This window comes from Mercenaria mercenaria, chromosome 2 (genome assembly GCF_021730395.1).
Source record: "Mercenaria mercenaria strain notata chromosome 2, MADL_Memer_1, whole genome shotgun sequence".
In the NCBI taxonomy this organism is placed as follows: domain Eukaryota; kingdom Metazoa; phylum Mollusca; class Bivalvia; order Venerida; family Veneridae; genus Mercenaria; species Mercenaria mercenaria.
In genome coordinates this window covers 71,149,103-71,169,124 of record NC_069362.1, presented here as the reverse complement: position 1 = coordinate 71,169,124, position 20,022 = coordinate 71,149,103, and the positions used below count along the sequence as shown (strand labels likewise).

Here is a 20,022-nt window from a genome sequence, read left to right as displayed (position 1 = left end):
TGCACAAGAATCAGGTCCCTAGATCTAAAGTCAAGGTTACACTTAGAGGCCAAAGGTCAGATACAAGAATGACTTTGTCCAGAACATTTCTTCTTCATTCATGGAGGGATTTTGATGTAACTTGGCATAAATGTTCACTACCATGAGACGGATTGTTATGCACAAGAATCAGGTCCCTAGGTCTAAGGTCAAGGTCTCACTTAGAGGTCAACGGTCAAATTCTAGAATGACTTTGTCCGGAGCATTTGTTCTTCATGCATGGAGGGATTTTGATGTAACTTGGTACAAATGTTCACCACCATTAGGCACTTCTGTTTTTAGAATTATGTCCCTTTTATTATTACTATAAATAGATTATATTGTTACTTATTTATTACTGGCAGTAGGGAAAAATCGAGATCAGTTTTCTGTGGTACAACATGCATGTTACATCCAATTTTTAGGTTTAGGTGTATTTTGACCTATCTCTACCTGGTAAAGAGTTTCTAGTGGACTTATACTATATACGATTTTTTCAGGATTAATTTTCCTTTGTTGTTACTATAAATAACTTATATGATACCTTTTGATAATCGGCCAAAAACAATGCCATATAAAAACAATTGTAGGTTTTTATATATACAAATTTTAATCCAAGTATTTTGTTATAACATATTGTATATATAGTACAATATTGTTTCTACATCATTGACAGATATCAGTTCATTATGCTATACTGCAGTGGAGAAAATTAGGTGCCTTCCAGTATGGGACTTTGTATTGCATGGCAATACTTCATTCACTTATTATATCTGAAAGAGCCTAACTTCAGGTGCAATGCATGTTTCTATGCCCCCACTTTGGGGGTGGGCGCGTATAGATTTGCCCTTGTCCGTCCGTCCGTCCTCCGTCCGTCCGTCCTTCCGAGAGTCACAAAACTTTACAGAAATGTTGGTCAGCATGTGTAGTTGTGCACCTGGGGTTTCGCGTCCGGATTCATTCAGTCGTGTAGGAATTATAGCCCCAGACTTAGTTAAAAATTGGTCATTTTAATGCTGTATCGCGCATAGCTCCAAAAGTATTTGACCTAGAGTCACCAAAGTTTACAGGAATGTTGGTCAGCATGTGCAGATGTGCACCTGGTGTTTCGCGTCCCAAGAAAGCATATATGTTTATGTGTACATTATATGCGTTTTGCGTTTTTTTAATAGCAACTTATTGTTTTCCCCAAGTTGATCTGTGTCCTCTGTCATGTAGTAGGGGCATCTGTGTCCCATGGACACATTTCTAGTTCTGTCTTTAGGATTTATAATTCTTTTTAGTAAGATATGCATACTTTTTTCAACTTCTTGAAGATAGGGGTTTAAAATTCATTGGCCCGTGGACTAGTATCAATATAAATGCACCCCTTGATGACCTAGATCTTGATGTTTTACTAGATTTGTGGATAAAGGCGCGTAAGATGGAGTCTTGATAAAGATGAACACCCTTATGCCTATCTGCCCAAGAACTTACAATTCTATCTATTTTAATCTGTTGCTTTCTTTTTGCTTACAAGAGCACCGCAATACAGAGCAATATAGGCCAGAAGGTATGACCTTTGACCTGATTGTGACGTTGACCTTGAAGCGAGCCATCCGAAACATGTACTCTGCACGTCGTCTCGATGTGGTCAACATTTCTGCCAAGTTTCTTAAAATCCTTCTAGCAGTTCAAGAGTTACAGAACGGATACGAAACAAAATCATATGTCCTTTGACCCCTAAGTGTGACCTTGACTTTGAAGCGAGCCATCCAAAACATGCGCTCTGCATGTCGTCTCGATGTGGTGAAAATTTGTATCAAGCTTGTTCGAAATCTATCAAGGGGTTCAAGAGTTACAGAACGGACACGAAATTACTAACGGACGGACACCGGCGTCATAACATAATATGCTCCCTTCTAGCATATAAAAATAATTGTAACAGTTTCACAGATTTATCAGATATCTCATAACATGACAATTTATGTTATAAAATATCATGATGAGTGCTGTTTGATAAATCCATATGAATGGGTGGCATTCTAATCAATATAGTCTGACACCCATCATTCTTTCTAAAAGCATTTAAAATTACTAAAATGTTATCAAAATAAAAAGACATTCGGCCACTGTATACTTCTTCAAAAATTGTTAATGGAATGGGACGTTTGCTCACTGGTCTGAATTAGACTTCTTATAACATTAATTTTATATTCATCCTTTTGCTTTAAAATGGAGAGACTTTTTTAGGGGATGGGTGGGGGGGGGGGGGCGTTGTTACTGATCAGGAAAAACACCTGTTTCTTAAGATTTATTTACTAACATAGTGTTACACAGAAGCCTCTTTTTCAGCTTTTACCAATTTCACAAATATTTTGTAAACACCAGTGGCCTTTTTAAAATCAAATTTATTTATAATTTCACTATTCATGTTTTCATCGGTTGATTGAAAATTGTATTCAAATATTTTACAGAGTTTATTGACTATCACAACAGCAATCTTAAAGTGCCGTGTGGCGGCTGTAAAAAGACTCCCCGTACTTGGATTCAGTGTTGTTATATTTTCTGGTCCTTTGGGATCATGGAATCAATTCAATAGGTGTGTTGTAGAGTTCCGTTTAAGCCGGTGCTAGGGGCGTGAGAGGTATTGCACATTTCAATACCTCTCATGAACAGTCAATCAAACCGAGTCTGCTATTATTCTGCTTGGTTGCATTCTATGCTTCCAAAGGATCTTTTTTACAGATTTTATTAACTATCACAACAGCAATCTTTAAGTACCATGTGGCGGCTGTAAAATGTCTCGCCGTACTTGGATTCAGTGTTGTTATATTTTCTGGTCCTTTGGGGTCATGGAATCTATTCAATAGATGTGTAATAGAGTTCCGATTAAGCCGGTGCTAGGGGCTGTGAGAGGCGTTGCACATTTCATTACCTCTCATGAACAGACTCATTCAAACCGAATCTGCTATTATTCTGCTTGGTTGAATTCTATGCTTCCTAAGGATCTTTTTTACAGATTTTATTAAAGATTTGTTCAATTTTACACAGGCTAGAATGATTATTACAGTCAAAGATAAAATTGTTTCCAATATTCTTGGTAACATTTGTAAAAATAGTCATTAAAAATCTCATCAACTTCAACACTTTCAGTTGCAGTTTTCTCTTTTTCCTTTAAAATAATTATACTATGGTTGTTTTTTATGTACTTGGCAAATATAGTCCTTCGGGATCATTGATTTCAACTCATTTAGATTTGAAGATTGAATACTGCTTTAGCCGGTGCTAGGGGGCGTGGGCAGTGTTGCATTTTCCATTACTGTTCATGAACAGACTCAATCAAACCGAGTCTGCAATTTGCCGTTTGTCTTGTTCTCAATGCTTCCGAGGGATCTACTTTCCAGATTTTATTTATTGATTATTCCCTAACAAATCATTTGACTTACAACCGCCAACACATCTCTCTTGGGAGTACCTATTTAACAAGGCAGTCTGAAAGACAGCTATATCCCCCGCAGCTGTTATGTATAGTGAATGGGTTTATGGTATTAGGTGGAAGCATTGGCTTTGTTAAGTATATGTTATTGTACATGTATGAGGAAATCAATGAATTTGAAAATACTTCAAATGAAAATCGAAGGCTCAAACTTTGACCTTTAGTTGTGATCTTTATCTTGAGCCAACTTGGCAGGCTCATAAGTTCTGCACTTCGTCTTGATGAGGTGATCATTTGATTCAAGTTTCATGAAAATTCTTCAGTGCGTTAAGGAAATACAGAGCGGACACAAAATGGAAGGCTCAAACCTTTGACCTTGAGTTGTGACCTTTACCTTCAGCTAACTTGGCTGACTCATAAGTTCTGCACATTGTCTTGATGAGGTGATCATTTGACTCGAGTATCATGAAAATCTTTCAAGGGGTTTAGTAGATACAGACCGGACACGAAATGGAAGGCTCAAACCTTTGACCTGGCATTGTGACCCTGCCCTTGAGTCAACATGGCTGACACACAAGTTGTGCAAATTGTCTGGATGAGGTGATAATTTGACTCAAGTATCATAAAAATCCGTCAAGAGGTTTAGGAGATACAGAGCGGATACGAAATAGAAGGCTCAAACACTTGACCTTGAATTGTGACCTTGACCTTGACCTGACATGGCTGACATATTAGTTCTGCACATCGTCTTGATGAGGTGATCATTTAACCCAAGTTTCATGAAAACCCTTCAAGGGGTTTAGGAGATACAGAGCAGACACAAAATGGAAGGCTCAAACCTTTGACCTTGCGTTGTGAAGTTTCATGAAAATCCTTCAAGGGGTTTAGGAGATAGAGAGCGGACACAAAATGTTACGGACATACGGAAAGAAAGCATAGAAAGCAACCAAGCAGAATAATAGCAGACTCGTTTTGACTGAGTCTTTTCATGAGAGGTATCGAAATGTGCAAAAACTCTCATGCCCCCTAGCAGCTTAAGCGGAACTCTATTATACATCTGTTGAATGGACTCCATGATCTCAAAGGACCAGATAATATAACAACACTGAATCCAGGTACGTTGACACTTTTTACAGCCGCCACATGTCACTTAAGAATTGCTGTTGTGGTAGTTAATAAAAGGACCTTTTCTTCAGATTTGTGACAGTAATCATTAAGATTCTGTATTTGTCCGAGGTTTTAGAATTTATTTTTCAAGTATTTGTGATTTAACAGGGAGACTGAGTTTTAGGAACGTGGCTTTCCCTGTTGAATATTCAGCCTTTTTTCTCCACTTTTCCCCAACACCCGACCCTTTTATCTACCACTTACCCGCACCCTCCCCTCCCCCCCCCCACTCCCCCACCCCCTCCAGTATCAGTAAATCTTCTCTTTATAGTCGGTTAAAAAAATCATCAGAGTATAATATATATATAATATATGTTATTTGTAATTGTCTTGCCGACTCAAAATAAATCTTATCTTCTCTTCTCTTTACGCAGTATTCATATTTGCCGTCCTTTAAATCACGTTGGGTTTATTTCAAATCTGAATTGTCCGGCGTTTAGTATCATAAAGCGGTTGAATGAGACAGAAGAGAAAAACGTGCAAACATTTACGAAAAAATAACAATGTCTGTATCTTCACAATTCCTAAGAATTGTTAGATCACCCCTTTGTATATGCAGGTAATACCAAATATGTCTCTTGACATAGATAAGAAAATTACACTTACCGACACTGTATTTAAGATTTGCGATATATTTTCTTGACTGGTTATCATGCTTCATGGTTATGTAAAGGTCAAAACAAACCAACAAATTGGTTTGGTCAATAATTAAATATATGAAGAAAAATACATCTAGTCTAGTTCTGACGCGTTTTATTTTTGGATAATAGCATCCATCAAGGTACAGCATTCCCTAAGTTGCCTAACCAGCGTCAAACGGATTATGGTCTAAACTAGTCCCATAGATAAGACCTGACTTAACATATTTTTACATTTTGATGTCTATCGGTTATGTCAGGCTTATCGGATCCCCATGCATAAGATGTAGTGAGCGCACGACCTTAAATCTTCAAATTATTACAATATAACACAATCCTAAGTGCACGGGTGGTAAACGCGCAATCCAATTCCCAATGGGAATATGCTAAAAATGGGTTGCGCGACTTTCAGTGCTGGTGTTGCGCATCAATATATACAAAACCGAGGTAGGTCACTAGGGTTTTTGTTTTTGTAAATAATGACACCTTTATGAGTGCTTTCGAAAAAAAGCAAAATGCTATTCGACACAAAAATGAATAAAGATCATATGTGTGAAATACCAACTTATTAATTTAAGAATCAGCTCTGTTATCACGAAAACTATGCTGGCTCGAGCTGTCAAAAAAGCATGGAATCATGGAAAATGCAAATTTTCTAGCTCTTGTGCCTTCTTTCTGGAAATGTAGATACAGATACAAGATACAGATACAGATACAAATTTTATTTAAAGTCGGTGTTAAATATACAGACAACATTAGCTATGTATAGCTATTGACCGACATAAATAACAAATAGTATATTTAATAACATAATAAAAATGTACCTATTAAAAGAGTCACAACATTAGCAAATCAATTTTATAAATAGTACATGAGTTATACATACAAATTGGTTAAACCTGAAATACATCTGTTAATCTTGGCCTAGGCCTAAAAGCTAGTTAAAAGCAAATAGATGGTAAAACACTGAACTGAAAAAGAACACTTATGCGTTTTTAGAAAATGGTTTAAGACATCTACCACATCAAATCAGATTTGTTATGGACTGATTAACAGCTGTATTTCAGAAGTCAATAAAAGAAACTTTCTATTTAAGAGCAGACAAAACATGCTACAGACTAAAAAATAAAGCAAAGCACTGAGCAATGATCAAACACGTGTAAAACAGTCATGAATATTACATACTCTTGAATGAAATGTTGTTTTTTGGGGGAAAGATTGGCAAAAAATAATGGAGAATGGGGTTGCGCCCCGGGAATGGAGTTGTGCGTATTCATTATATCAATTTTGTCTTTTTTTACGCGCAACACCAGCACCGGACGTTGGGCAACCCATTTTAAGCGTATTCCCGGCGGGAATTGGATTGCGCGTTTACCACCCGTGAAGTGAAACAACACTACTAACACAGAAAATAAGCCTTTTTTCATCTGCCCAGGTAAAAAATTACAAAAAAAAAACTACTTTTTATGTATAAACATAGAATTGTTTCTTTCCACTGTATGTATATATATGTTGCGTAAACACAATTTATTTTAAGGCTAAGTAAAAAAATATGTGTGGTTCTGGTTTCCAGACCGACTCTATTTTTTCCTGCCGACCTTAACTTTTTATTTATGAAAAAATTTTGGTTCTGTTGACCCAAGGTTCCGGGTTTTGACACGCGAAAAATTGAGAAAAACTCGTACTTGACCCGCACAGAAAATTCCTGTGTGTCGGCTTGACCGGTGGAAATTTTCTATAAAGCGTCTCTAGTTCGAAAGTTTTGCCTCTTGTCAATCAAACCCCGGTGCATTTCAATATTGTTCGCCGCCACAAGCGGAAGTATGGAAGTTAGCGGAGTGTCGTATATTAATTAGCTGTTGACAGATGTCAATCACGCCATGCACCGACTGACACATAGTCATTTCGCGGTTTGTATTTAGTACAATAATGCCCGTCATTATCAAAGGTGTTTGTTGATCAATGTGTAAAAGTTTATTGATAAATAATGCGAAGATCAGCTAATTATTGTGTTTGTACCACTTGTTAATTAGCCTACTGTAGATTATCGATAATTTACATCTATTGTGTATGCATCAAGTTTTTACAACTTTAAGTAAACAGATTACAACAGTCAGAAAAACTTGGTGATACGGATTTCGCCTGGAGGCGATAATTAGGAGAAGTGGCTGGCTTTACAGTGATGTAAATGTCTCGGTCCGATCTTTGCTTTGTTGTCGCCAGAAACTTTCGTCAACTTATCCAAAATAGCGCCAGATTTTGTGGCGACCAACAGCACGACCCCTGCCTACAGCTTATGCTGTATTGTTATACGTCTTGCCGTCTTAATACTGAACAACAAATTGGATAAAATCATTGTTTTGTGTGCTTGATACAATTATATGAGCCGATCGGCCGTTGCGGTCTATAACAAATAATTTTGGCCCAATAATAATGCTTTAAATAAGCAGAAAATATAAGTATTGAATAGAAATGAAATTGAAAACAAGTATTTTATCAAGAATTTAATGCTTTCATTTGTTTTCCACATTTGTCACCCGTTTTCGCTATCTTGATGTTTGGATATTTCTGTCATTTTTTACGAGTTTTTCTAGTGCAATCTAAATAAAAAGTCACTTAAAAGCCTGCATTTAAGAAAAATAAGACAACTGTTGCAACAGCAGCTCTTATTTTGAAGCATTTTTATGCCTCCAAAGGGAGGCATATTAGTTTTCAACTGTCCGTTCGTTCGTTCGTTCATCACAACGTTCACTTTTTGCATGAAGGCACTTTACTCGCTCACCACTGCACCCAGGGCCTTCAAACTTCACATGCTGATAGTACTTATTGAGTACAAGACCCCTACTGACTTAGGGGTCACCAGGTCAAAGGTCAAGGCGCTGCGGGGGCATTTGTCACCATTAGTGACAGCTCTTGTTCAAAAATAAAAGCATGCGAAGGCATCAAACTCCACCCACTTTTAGACAATGTGCAAAATAGGATAACTTAAAATATATCCTCCAACTGAAAGATATTAAATATTTAAACACAGAAATAAAGTCATTCTTCAAGAAAATATTAGGCTAATTCAGGGCGTTCATTTGACCTGAGGTCCCGGGTTTTGGCCCGCGAAAATCGGGAAAAACTCGTATTTGACTTGCCCAGAATATGCCCCGTGCGTCGGTTTGACTCGCGGAAATTTTCTTTGATGCGTCTGGAGTTCGAAAGTTCTGCCCCTTGTCAATCAAAATCCCAGTGAATTTCAATATTGTTTGCCGGAACAAGCGGAAGTATGGCAGTAGGCGGAGCATTGTATGTTAATTAGCCAATTAGCTACTGACAGATGTCAATCACGCCACGCGCCAACTGACATGTGGTCATCTCGCAGTTTGTATTTAGTACAATAATTCTCTGTCATTATCTAAGGTGTTATTGATCAAAGTGTAAAAGTTAATTGATAAACATTGCAGCCTTAGATTATCATGTTTGTACCACTTGTTAATTAGCGGTATACAGCATATGTCTTGCAGAAATAAAAATATCTTATCATTATTTTGTGTGCTTGATACGGTTACATGAGCCGGTCAACATTTGCGGTCTATAGCATTTATTATCATTGCCAAGGTCCAAAACAAATTAAATGCTTTAAATAAGCAGAAATTATAAGTATTGAATAGGTATGGTGGAAAAACAGAAATTTAAAACAGGCATTTTATCAAGAATATTAAATGTTTACTTTCGTTTTCCAAATTTCTCGCCCGTTTGCGCGACCGTGAGTTTCGGCAGTTTTTATCATTTCTTACAAGATTTTTATAGTACAATCTAAATAAAAAGTCTGCGTTTAAGAAAAATATGATCACTGTTGCAAAAACAGCTCTTATTTTTAAGTATTTTTCGAGAATAAAATGCAAAGGAACCAAACCCACCCACTTTTAGACAACTTAAATATTAATACATTTAAAAAACCTGTAATGACTAATGTACTTGTTTCAGATAAAGATTGTGGAAGTTACATTAATAACAGTATAGCTTGACCCCTGAAAAGCTGATCTTGACTCTTGAAAATCTGATTTTGACCCTTGAAAATTTAGGCTGAAGAGTCAATGACCCTTGAGTTTCAGAACCTACCAAACACCCTGGGCTATAAGACTTTATCATGATGATAAAATATATGCAAAATTTACCTTTTTCAATTTGCAACTTTAAATTGGATTTATAGTTTACTATCGGATGTAACATCATGATCGAAACTTGTGATTTTAAATATATATATAGTTTAAACTGTTAATTACAAAATGTACAGATTACATCAGATGAAGGCCTTTGCCTGAAGATTTTATCACAGTGACCTTTTTCCTGGCCTGTGTTTTGGACTTAGTAATATTCAGAATGCATAAATAAACTATATATATATATCTGCTACTTAGACTCGTGTTCCCGGGAACTTTTCTAACCTGAATCCCCAGGTCCTCTGACGGTTAGTATGTTTCGCATGCCAAACATTCATTTTGCAAGTTATGTTACTGTGAACATAAAATTAAAAGAAGGAAAGAAATATACAGAACAGGAGAAGAAAGCAATATAATAGCAAGTAAATTTCATGAAAAGAAAGTTAACATGCTGCAGGGAGTGATTAATAACAAAAGGGTACATAAAAAGCACCGGTATGTACTGATAAACCATTGTTTCAATACTAAAAAAAACATCCCTACCTACCTACCTACCTACCTACTCTATTTGTTTTGGCCATGTAACAGGAACCACACATATTTTTTTTTTGGGCCTAAGAATCAATTTTAGATGAAATATTTTCCCTCTAGATCACCTCGCAAATAATTCACGTGGTAAAATGTTTTCATCTAAGTCAATTCTAAATCTATTATAACGAGCTGAATGTACATACAAAAAGGCGGAATATGTATTGAAAAGTGTACACAATTTACATATAATTGAATATTAATTAGCAGTTTTAAAGGTAAATTTTAACGCATTATCACTAGAATATGGTAAATAACAGTACGTTCAACTGTTTAAACCTGCGTACATCAGATATTTTATGTGTAAAAAAATGCTACATTCTACTGATTGGGGCCCTTTTAGACGTTACAATGCAAAATGAAAATAAAATGTAAAATAATAAAGTAATGAATTTTGAAGGTAAAATGAGCATGTACATGTCTAATATTTTGGACTAGGTCAAAACATACCCAAACCAAAATGTACCCACATGGTAAAGTCAAAATGTACCAAAAAAGACCAAACTGTACCCACATTGTTTGGTCAAAATGTACCAAAAAGAAGTCAAAATGTACCACTTAAAATATCAAATGTACCCATAAATTCCAAGTAATAAAGATTTTAAATATGATAACAAGTTATAAAACTGTAGTTTTAACACAATCCTTGATTAATTTTCATACCTTCAGCAACTGAGCAGAGTACTTTAACACCTGACAACAAAAAGTAATTATATATATTAATCTTTATTTACGTCTCATTCATGTACAATATCACAGGTACAAGCTTACATTTCAATACATAAATAAAATTAGTACATGACCGTTCAAATTTGAACTATAAGAGACAATCATAAAATATTACAATATCAATTTAATCATAACATATAGTTATATACATTCAAAAAGCCCAGTCTTAAAATACTGGTCAGACTTACTTCCTCCAATAAATTAAACATTACTCTTCTTGTAGAAACTTCAAATAATGTAGATAACAGTAGAATATTGCAATCTCAGGTATGGTCCTGGAGTGCTGCAAGGTTTTTTTTTGGAGCCTGTTCTATTTCTGCTCTACCTTAACAAACTCCCTGCAGCTCAGTTTAGTGCCAGTTTTATTTTTAGAATGTCTGTTTGTGATAATTTAAACTTCATGTCTCTTTATGTCATGCCATCAGTAACAAGGACCACACTGGAAATAAGGGTTTTAATCCCTTTTTATGTAAATTGGTCTTGAATAAAATTACTGTTCAGATACATATTATTATTATTATTTATATCACTCCAACTGCTCCATTGTGATATTAATTGAACAATGACTTTATTCAACAAAAAATCTATAAATGATAGATATTTTTTCTTAAACACCAAACCAAATTTGGATTTATTCAAAAGAAATAGCAGTATAAATGAATAATTTAGTTTGTTAAAATTCACTTGTTTAGTTTAAACATATTTTTATTCAGAAAATCACTAAATATTTACAATATCAAATTTCAGGAATTGGACAGAACGCATTATTAGTTTACAGTTGTCCTCTCCTTACTTATTCATTTGTTTGTATATTATACCCATTTGTCAATTTGTGTGAATTTTTGTAAATACTTTGAAACTTGAAACTGAGAGCATAGAATAAACAAAATGATACCATAGCAATATTTGATTTTGCAAAAAAAATTCATATATGTTTTTCAACATATTTTTGTTCATGTTTGAGAAATTTCAAATATATACTATTAGTGAGTTGAAAGATACGAACAAAGACATTGAGGGGGTGTTAGAAGTTTTGTTAAATGTTGTTTCTTGTGTTAATTTCAGATACCATCAAGCTGTTCTACAGAAATCATTGAGAAGTAAATCGTTTCAGCGAGATTACAGTACTGAACCCCTACCACTTCCAAATCAAGATGCAGAAAAACAATATTCACCTAAAATACAAGGAATTGTAAATGAGATAGGTCAACTAACTCTATTAGAAGTAGCAGATTTAAATGAATTATTAAAGGTATGTGTTATTTTTTATGCATGTATATGTACAATTTAGTTGAGATAAAACATGTGACAGTCATGCTGAAATTGATACTGTAGACATAAAATGAAGCTTTGTTTTGTTTACATGTATGTAGATTTACCTCAGTATTTGACAATGAGATATTAGTTGTTAGCAAGTTTTCTCAAATTGTTTGTATTTTTTCTCATATCCTTTAAGTTCAATGAATGAGACATGTGATTGGTTTTACAAAAAAGAAAAATTACTAAAACCTTTTAAGAAACCTGAAGGTCATTTATTTCACTTATTTCCACCGCACAAGTTGCACTGTAGAACAGATGAGCATCATTGACCGAGTATCAATTACCTTAGTCAGAACAAGTTTTGAACCAGTATCTAAATGGCATCAGGACTTAGCAACAACAAATGTGACCACATGACGTATTTTTGTTACTGTCTGGTAGGGGATTTAAAATGCTAGGCAATAATCTTGTTGAATTGATAAGAGATTGTTATCAGATTGATGGTATGTATATTTCAGAAAACACTAAAGATACAGGATGCACCAGTTATGGCAATGGGTGCAGGTGCACCTATGGCAGCACAACCTAAAGAGGTAAACTTAACAATTATTTTATCTCAATAACAATATTCATAAATATAAAATGAAATGAATATAAAGGTTCTATATTCTTGGGTTATCAGCAAGTAACAACATGACTGCACAGTAACTGGAAGTGATGGTACCAATGCTAGAATTTAAATTTTATAAATACAAGAGCCGTCTCCATAGGATGACACATGCCCCCGATGGCACTTTGAAGAATAGTTACTGTTATGGACGATGTTAGAGTTTAGGACCTTTGACCTACGGAGCTGGGTCTTGCGTGCGACACGTCGTCTTACTGTGCCACACATTCATGCGTAGTTATTTTAAAATCCATGCATGAATGACAAAGATAGGGACCAGACACGCCCATCAATGCACTATCGTGAAATATGACCTTTAACGTCTAAGTGTGACTTTGACCTTTGAGCTACGGACTTGGGTCTTGCGCGCGACACGTCGTCTTACTGTGGTACACATTCATGCCAAGTTATTTGAAAATCCATCCATGGATGACAAAGATATGGACTGGACACGCCCATCAATGCACTATCCTTTAACATCTAAGTGTGACCTTGACCTTTGAGCTACGGACCTGGGTCTTGTGCGCGATACGTCGTCTTACTGTGGTTCACATTCATGTCAAGTTATTTGAAAATTCATCCATCGATGACAAAGATATGGACTGGACACGCCCATGAATGCACTATCCTTTAACGTCTAAGTGTGACCTTGACCTTGGAGCTACAGACCTGGGTCTTGCGCGCAACACGTTGTCTTACTGTGGTACACATTCATGCCAAGTTATTTGAAAATCCATCCATCGATGACAAAGATATGGACCGGACACGAAAATTGCGGACAGACTGACAGACCGACAGACTGACAGACGGTTCAAAAACTATATGCCTCCCTTCGGGGGCATAAAAATACAGATGTTAACATTTGAAAACAGTTACCAGGCAGATTTTAAGACTTAATTTTTCAAACTACATATCTCTTCGCCATTATATGTATATAATATATACTTGTATATTGTTGATGGTAGAATATAGATGAGGCATACCCTTAATATAAATAAATTTAATGAAACAAAAAAGTTAGATCAACATTTTTAATATGTTATCCTTTACTTGGAAGAGAAAACTTTTTATTGGCAGGCAATATGTTTTGTGAAAAAAAAGTTTACATGTAAAGATTTGATTTCAGGAAGAGGAAGAGGATGTGGCTGCGGCTGCACCAAAAAAATCAACATTTAACGTTAAATTGACTGGTTTTGATGCTGAAAAAAAAATAGCACTCATTAAAGAAATAAAAACACTTTTACCGGATACAAATCTAGTGCAGGTAATGTAGTTCTTCCTGAATTGTTGAACAAATACACTTACTAACCAGCCTCCAAGTTCTTGATTTGGAGCAAACTAAAAAAAGTTTCAATATTTGACATACAATGTAAAAGCAGTCTGTCTAAGATTTATATCACAGAATATAACATTAACATTAGATACAAATAAGATAATAAAAAGTCACAGAATTAGTAACAGATTTAAATATCTAGTTGGCTTCTTTTCCTCATCAGTAGCAGTTAGGAAGCTTGACTATTATGGTTCATTTTATTTTTAGCTCACCTGAGCACGAAGTGCTCAAAGGTGAGCTTTTATTGATCACCCTGTGTCCGCTGTCGTCGTCCTCTACCGTCGTGGTCATCCGTCCTCGTCAACAATTTGACTGTTAACACTTGGAGGTCACAATTATTGACCCAATCTTAATGAAACTTGGTCAAATGTTACCCTCAATAAATCTTGACGATTCGATATTGGTCATCTGGGATCAAAAAACTAGTCATCATGTCAAATCAAAGGAAACAGCTTGTTAACACTATAGAGGTCACATTTTTGGTCCCAATCTAATGAAACTTGGTCATAATGTTACCCTCATAAAATCTTGGATTGATTCGATATTAAGTCATCTGGGTCAAAACTAGGTCATCAGGTCAAATCAAAGAAAAGCTTGTTAACATCTAGAGGTCACAATTTGGCCCATGCCTTAATGAAATTTTGGTCAGGATGTTACCATCAATAAAATCTTGGACAAGTTCATATTGGGTCATCTGGGTCAAAACAGTCACCAGGTCAAATCAAAGAAAAGCTTGTTAGCACTCTAGAGGTCACATTTGGCCCATCTAATGAAACTGGTCAGAATGTTACCCTTAATAAAATCTTGAACGAGTTACGATATTTTGGTTATCTGGGATCATAAACTAGGTCACCAGGTCAAATCAAAGGAAAAGCTTGTTAACACTGTATGAGGGCCGCATTTATGACTGTATCTTCATGAAACTTGGTCAGATTGTTAAATTGATATCTTAAGGTCCAGTTTGAATCTGGTCATGAGGATAAAAAACTAGGACACAAGCCAAATCAAATGAAAGCTAGTTTACACTAGAGGCCACATTATGACCATACTAATGAACTTGGTCAATATCTGGGATGATCTATACTCAAGTTCAAATTGGTTAGTGGGTCAAAACTAGGTCACTAGTCATATCAAAGGATAAGCTTGTTAACACGTAGATGGCCACATTTAGGGACTATATCTTCATGAAACTTAGTCAGAATGTTAAACTTGAAGATCTTTAGGCAATTTTGAAATCTGGTCATTCGGTCAAAACTAGTCACCGGTCAAATCAAGAAAAGCTAATTAACACTGTAGAGGCCACGTTTATGACCATATCTTAATGAAACTTGGTCAGAATGTTAATCTTGAAATTTTAGGTCAGTTTTAAATCTGGATCCGATGGAGTCAAAAACTAGGTCACTAGGTCATATCAAAGGAAAAGCTTGTTAACACTCTAGAGGCCACATTTTTGACTATAATCTTCATGAACATCAGAATGTAAACTTGATGGTCTTTAGTCAAGCTCGAAATCTGGGTCATGTCGGGCAAAAAACTAGGTCACGGGTCAAATAAAAGAATATTAGTTAACATTTAGAGGCCACATTTTGACCATATTTAATGAACTTGCCCAGAATGTTAATCTTGAGATCTATAGGTCAAGTTTAAATCTGGTCAGGTTGTTAAAAAACTAGGTCACTAGTCAAATCAAAGGAAAAGCTTGTTAAAGACTCAGAGGCCAGATTTATGACTGTATCTTCATGAAACTTAGTCGGAATTGTAATCATTGATGATCTTTATGGTCAAGTTGAATCTGGTCATGTGGGCGCAAAAACTAGTTCACGGTAAATCAAAGGAAAAGCTAGTTAACACTTTAGAGGCTACATTTATGACATATTTAATGAAACTTGGTCAGAATGTTGATCTTGATGATCTTTAGGTCAGTAGGTCAGGTGAGCGATACAGGGCCTTCATGGCCCTCTTGTTTGAGGTACTTGTACTGAATATTTGGCAAATCTGAAACTTGTGGCTGCTCAAAATTGGTGTTTTGGAAATTGTACTGTTATGGAGTGTACAGACTTTTTGTGATGATGGGAAATTGTATTGATATGCAGAACAGATTATTTTGTGGCAGTGGGAAACTACTGTTATTGAGTGCACAGATTATTTTATGGTGATGGGAAACTATTCTGTTATGAGTGCACAGATTATTTTGTGGGGATGGGAAACTGTACTGTTACTGAGTGCACAGAGATTATTTTGTGGGAATGCAAAACTGTACTGTTATTGAGTGCACAGATTATTTTGTAGGGATGGGAAACTGTACTGTTACAGAATGCACAGAGATTATTTTGTGGGGATGGGAAACTGTACTGTTACTGAGTGCACAGAGATTATTTTGTGGGAATGCAAAACTGTACTGTTATTGAGTGCACAGATTATTTTGTAGGGATGCAAAACTGTTCTGTTATGGAGTGCACAGATTATTTTGTGTGGATTGGAAACTTTAATGTTACAGAGTGCACAGATTATTTTGTGGGGATGCAAAACTGTTCTGTTATGGAGTGCACAGATTATTTTGTGGGGATGCAAAACTGTTCTGTTATGGAGTGCACTGATTATTTTGTGTGGATTGGAAACTTTACTGTTACAGAGTGCACAGATTATTTTGTGGGGTTGGGAAACTGTACTGTTACGGAATGCACAGATTATTTTGTGGGGATGCAAAACTGTACTGTTATGGAGTGCACAGAGATTATTTTGTGGGGATGCAAAACTGTACTGTTATGTAGTGCACAGATTATTTTGTGGTGATTGGAAACTGTACTGTTACTGAGTGCACAGAGATTATTTTGTGGGTATGCAAAACTGTACTGTTATGTAGTGCACAGATTATTTTGTGGTGATTGGAAACAGTACTGTTACGGAGTGCACAGATTATTTTGTGGGGATGCAAAACTTTACTGTTACGGCGTGCACAGATTATTTTGTGGGGATGCAAAACTACTGTTATGGAGTGCTCGGACTATGATGTGCGAGTGTAAAATCATACTGTTAAAAAGACACGTATTATGCAGTACTCATGGGAAAAGTACTACTACGGAGTCACAGATAATCCTGTGCCAATTGGAAGCCATACTGGTGTGAAGCACATAGATTATGTTGTGGTGATAGGAGAGAGTACTCTTATTGAGCACATATGATATTGTTGCTCTGCAAGGTTCATTGAAAATGGTTCAAGAACACAGGAGTTATTGCCCTTAGTACTTATATAATGCTAACTATATAGGGCATTTCTTTGCAAATTTAATGTCATTTTAAGGTTCATTTTTTCTATGGGATATTGTAACCAAGCTTGGTACATAAATAGCTTTCTTGAAAACTGACTTACAGTATGCTTTCTAGCCACTGGGGTCAAGGTCGCTGTAAAATATTGTTTCTGTGCAATCATTTCAGTAAGGAATAGGGTATTTCATCCAAAATTGGTATTTAGGAAGCTTTCATGGAGGCCTTGGTTTTACGTGTAGTTTGGATTGCTTACTTCAAATTCGAGATCATTGTTGCTAGAAATAGAAAAGATGTTTTTACGATAAATTAAATTAGGAACGAGGTAAGCAGACCAAAAAACTGTTAAAGCAGTAGCTTTCCTAAAGATTTTTTTAGTTTGTTTCATTTTACGAAGCTTGGGTAAAGTTCATTATTACTAAATTTTGCTTGTTTTCAAATAACCTTAGGTGGCTGGATAGAAATGTAGACATTTTCAGACATTTCAGATTACTTTGTTTGCTTTTCTAGTTATGTTCTGTGATATTAAGGAGATACTTTCAAAGTAAGAAATGTTGCGTTACTTTAATGCAGGTTTGAATTATGGCCCTTGAGCTTTGTAAAGTGAGGATTTACAGATTAGATTTTAGTTCAGCTTTTGTTGATTAAATTTACTCATTTTTTTAAAAGGGTAACTGTAGATGTTATTGTTTTTAAACTTTCTGTGGGTGGGTGTAATATGCTATCTGAGCATTGGTATTGTTGTCAAATTCCAAACAGTAGATCATCAAGTGAAGGCCAGTATAGGAGCTTAGTTGCTGTTCTTTGGTTCTAACAAATTTTTGAATCCTTTTTCTCCTTTCGTCTGTGAAGCATTCTTTATTTAAGATATGAAAACAAATAAGGAAAGAAGTCTAAAATAGAAGCCAGTTTAATTGTCGACATACACGTTTTCAAATAACCTCCAGTTGAATTTCATTTGTTTGCAACCGTAACATTTGATTAACAAACTTGGGCAATGTATTTTACATGTAACATTGGCTAGTGTTCCCTTTCAAAGTTTGTTCAATCCTGGGCTCTGGGATGAAAAGTTTGGGCCACAATGGCGGCCAGTGTTTACATAGAGAGCTGAAAATATCTTCTTTTATGAATGTACATGTAATGGGTTTTAGCAAAACTATTTTAGATGTTGAACTTGCTGGTGTTTCTCTATCAGATTTATTCTATTCTGGTTCTTTAGTCAAATCTAGAGAAGCCAAAATTATATAAGAAAAATTTTTTTTTTCAAGGTTTCAACATTGTATTTTCCCTCTGCAGGTGAGGGATTTTTCCCATTTGGACATCTATGTTTGTGACAAATTTTAATCCTTTTATCTGTACCTCTTCAGTGTAAATATTCTCAATTGCACTAACCCACTTGCACATCCAGTTCTGTCCAGTTTTATTATCAATTTGACAGCATAAATATGTCTGTTGTTTATATGTATTTAAAGCTACTCGACCACAGTTGGGACGAAATTTTTCAGTATCTTTATTTCCACCATGTTTGGCATTGACTGTATATTTGGTACTGAGAAATGATGAAAACAAATGAAAATTCTTTCAAAATACTCCCTTCTGTAGGCAACAATATATTTATTTTCATATGCCAATATCTATGGCTTCCAAATGGTTGCCTGTAATCAGTAGATGATCCCTGTTTTTACATCATTTTTTTAAGGTCACAGCATTACAAAATAAAAATACCCAGTTGTCTGTGACAAATCATCATTAGGGACATACATGTTTTACAAACTTTTGTTCAAAATGGATTAACAGTTAGCCAAAGTTGACAATAATTTAACAATTTTTCAGGCAAAGAAATTTGTAGAATCAGCACCTGTGGTAGTACGAGGAGATTTGTTGAAGGAGGAAGCAGAGGAACTTATGAAAGCCCTTGAGAAAGTAGGCGGCAAGGCTGTGCTAGAATAGACTTTCAGGAATCTAAATGGCTAGACCATTCACAGAAATGTTCACAATATCATTTAATTGGATGGAACACTTTACACCAGTTCATTTACAAGTGTCGTCCAGACAGTGATAGCTGAATTATACATGTTGTATTAACTAGGATGAATGTGTGTGAACAACAAAAATATGATAGAAAATTCATTTCAGGAAAAGTGTATTGAACATTTACCGTTCTTGAATACTTACCTATTTACTGATCAGTGTTTTTGCCATAAAGTAAAAAGAGCATATATTGTTTGTTTCCAGTTATGTCAAGTTCTGAATTGAAACATTTTTGTCTGTTGCTAGTATTGCCAGAAAATCACAACTGTATGCAAGTGTAACTTCCTGTCAAGGTGGAAGTAGCTGATATACTTTGTATATGATTTTATTTAATGTTTATGATACTGGTGAAACTTGCATGTGAAGTGTACTATTGCAGAAGTGACATTTTCTTATAGTCTGAATATAAATATCATGCACATGGCCTTCTAAAATAGTTTGAAAATAGTACAGTATGCACAGACCATCTGTAGCTCTGGTCAACTGAAACTGTTTACTTCGAAGTTCAGTGCTGACAGAATCTAAATCAAAGTGATGTTATGGCTGAGTTTATAGCTGTAAATAACACCAAGCTATTTTTGGATAGTGTTGACATATGTAACACTGATGAAAGATGTACTGTTTCTTGAATTGATCAACTGAATATGCACTTGTTTACAAAAACTTTTAATAAATTAAATGTTTATATAATAAAATTTCCAGTTTTTGCTATTTGATTCTTTAACTACTGACCAAGTTTTCTTCCAATTGTTTTGACATAA

General features: G+C 35.4%; 1 protein-coding gene across 1 annotated transcript; it reads left to right on the top strand.

Moving 5' to 3' along the window:
- Window positions 1-5,032: 5,032 nt before the first annotated feature.
- LOC123562269 (39S ribosomal protein L12, mitochondrial-like) lies at window positions 5,033-19,972 on the top strand. Its single transcript, XM_045354915.2, has 5 exons — window positions 5,033-5,162; window positions 11,772-11,958; window positions 12,485-12,559; window positions 13,760-13,897; window positions 19,064-19,972. The coding sequence occupies exons 1-5, from the start codon at window positions 5,107-5,109 to the stop codon at window positions 19,178-19,180; spliced, it is 573 nt and encodes a 190-aa protein (XP_045210850.2). The 5' UTR covers window positions 5,033-5,106; the 3' UTR covers window positions 19,181-19,972.
- The last annotated feature ends 50 nt before the right edge of the window (window positions 19,973-20,022 follow it).

Coding starts and splice junctions, on each gene's coding strand:
- LOC123562269 (XM_045354915.2), top strand. CDS start 5,107: ATGTCTGTATCTTCACAATTCCTAAGAATTGTTAGATCACCCCTTTGT. Junction 12,560..13,759: donor TGGCAGCACAACCTAAAGAG/GTAAACTTAACA, acceptor ATTTGATTTCAG/GAAGAGGAAGAGGATGTGGC. Junction 13,898..19,063: donor CGGATACAAATCTAGTGCAG/GTAATGTAGTTC, acceptor ACAATTTTTCAG/GCAAAGAAATTTGTAGAATC.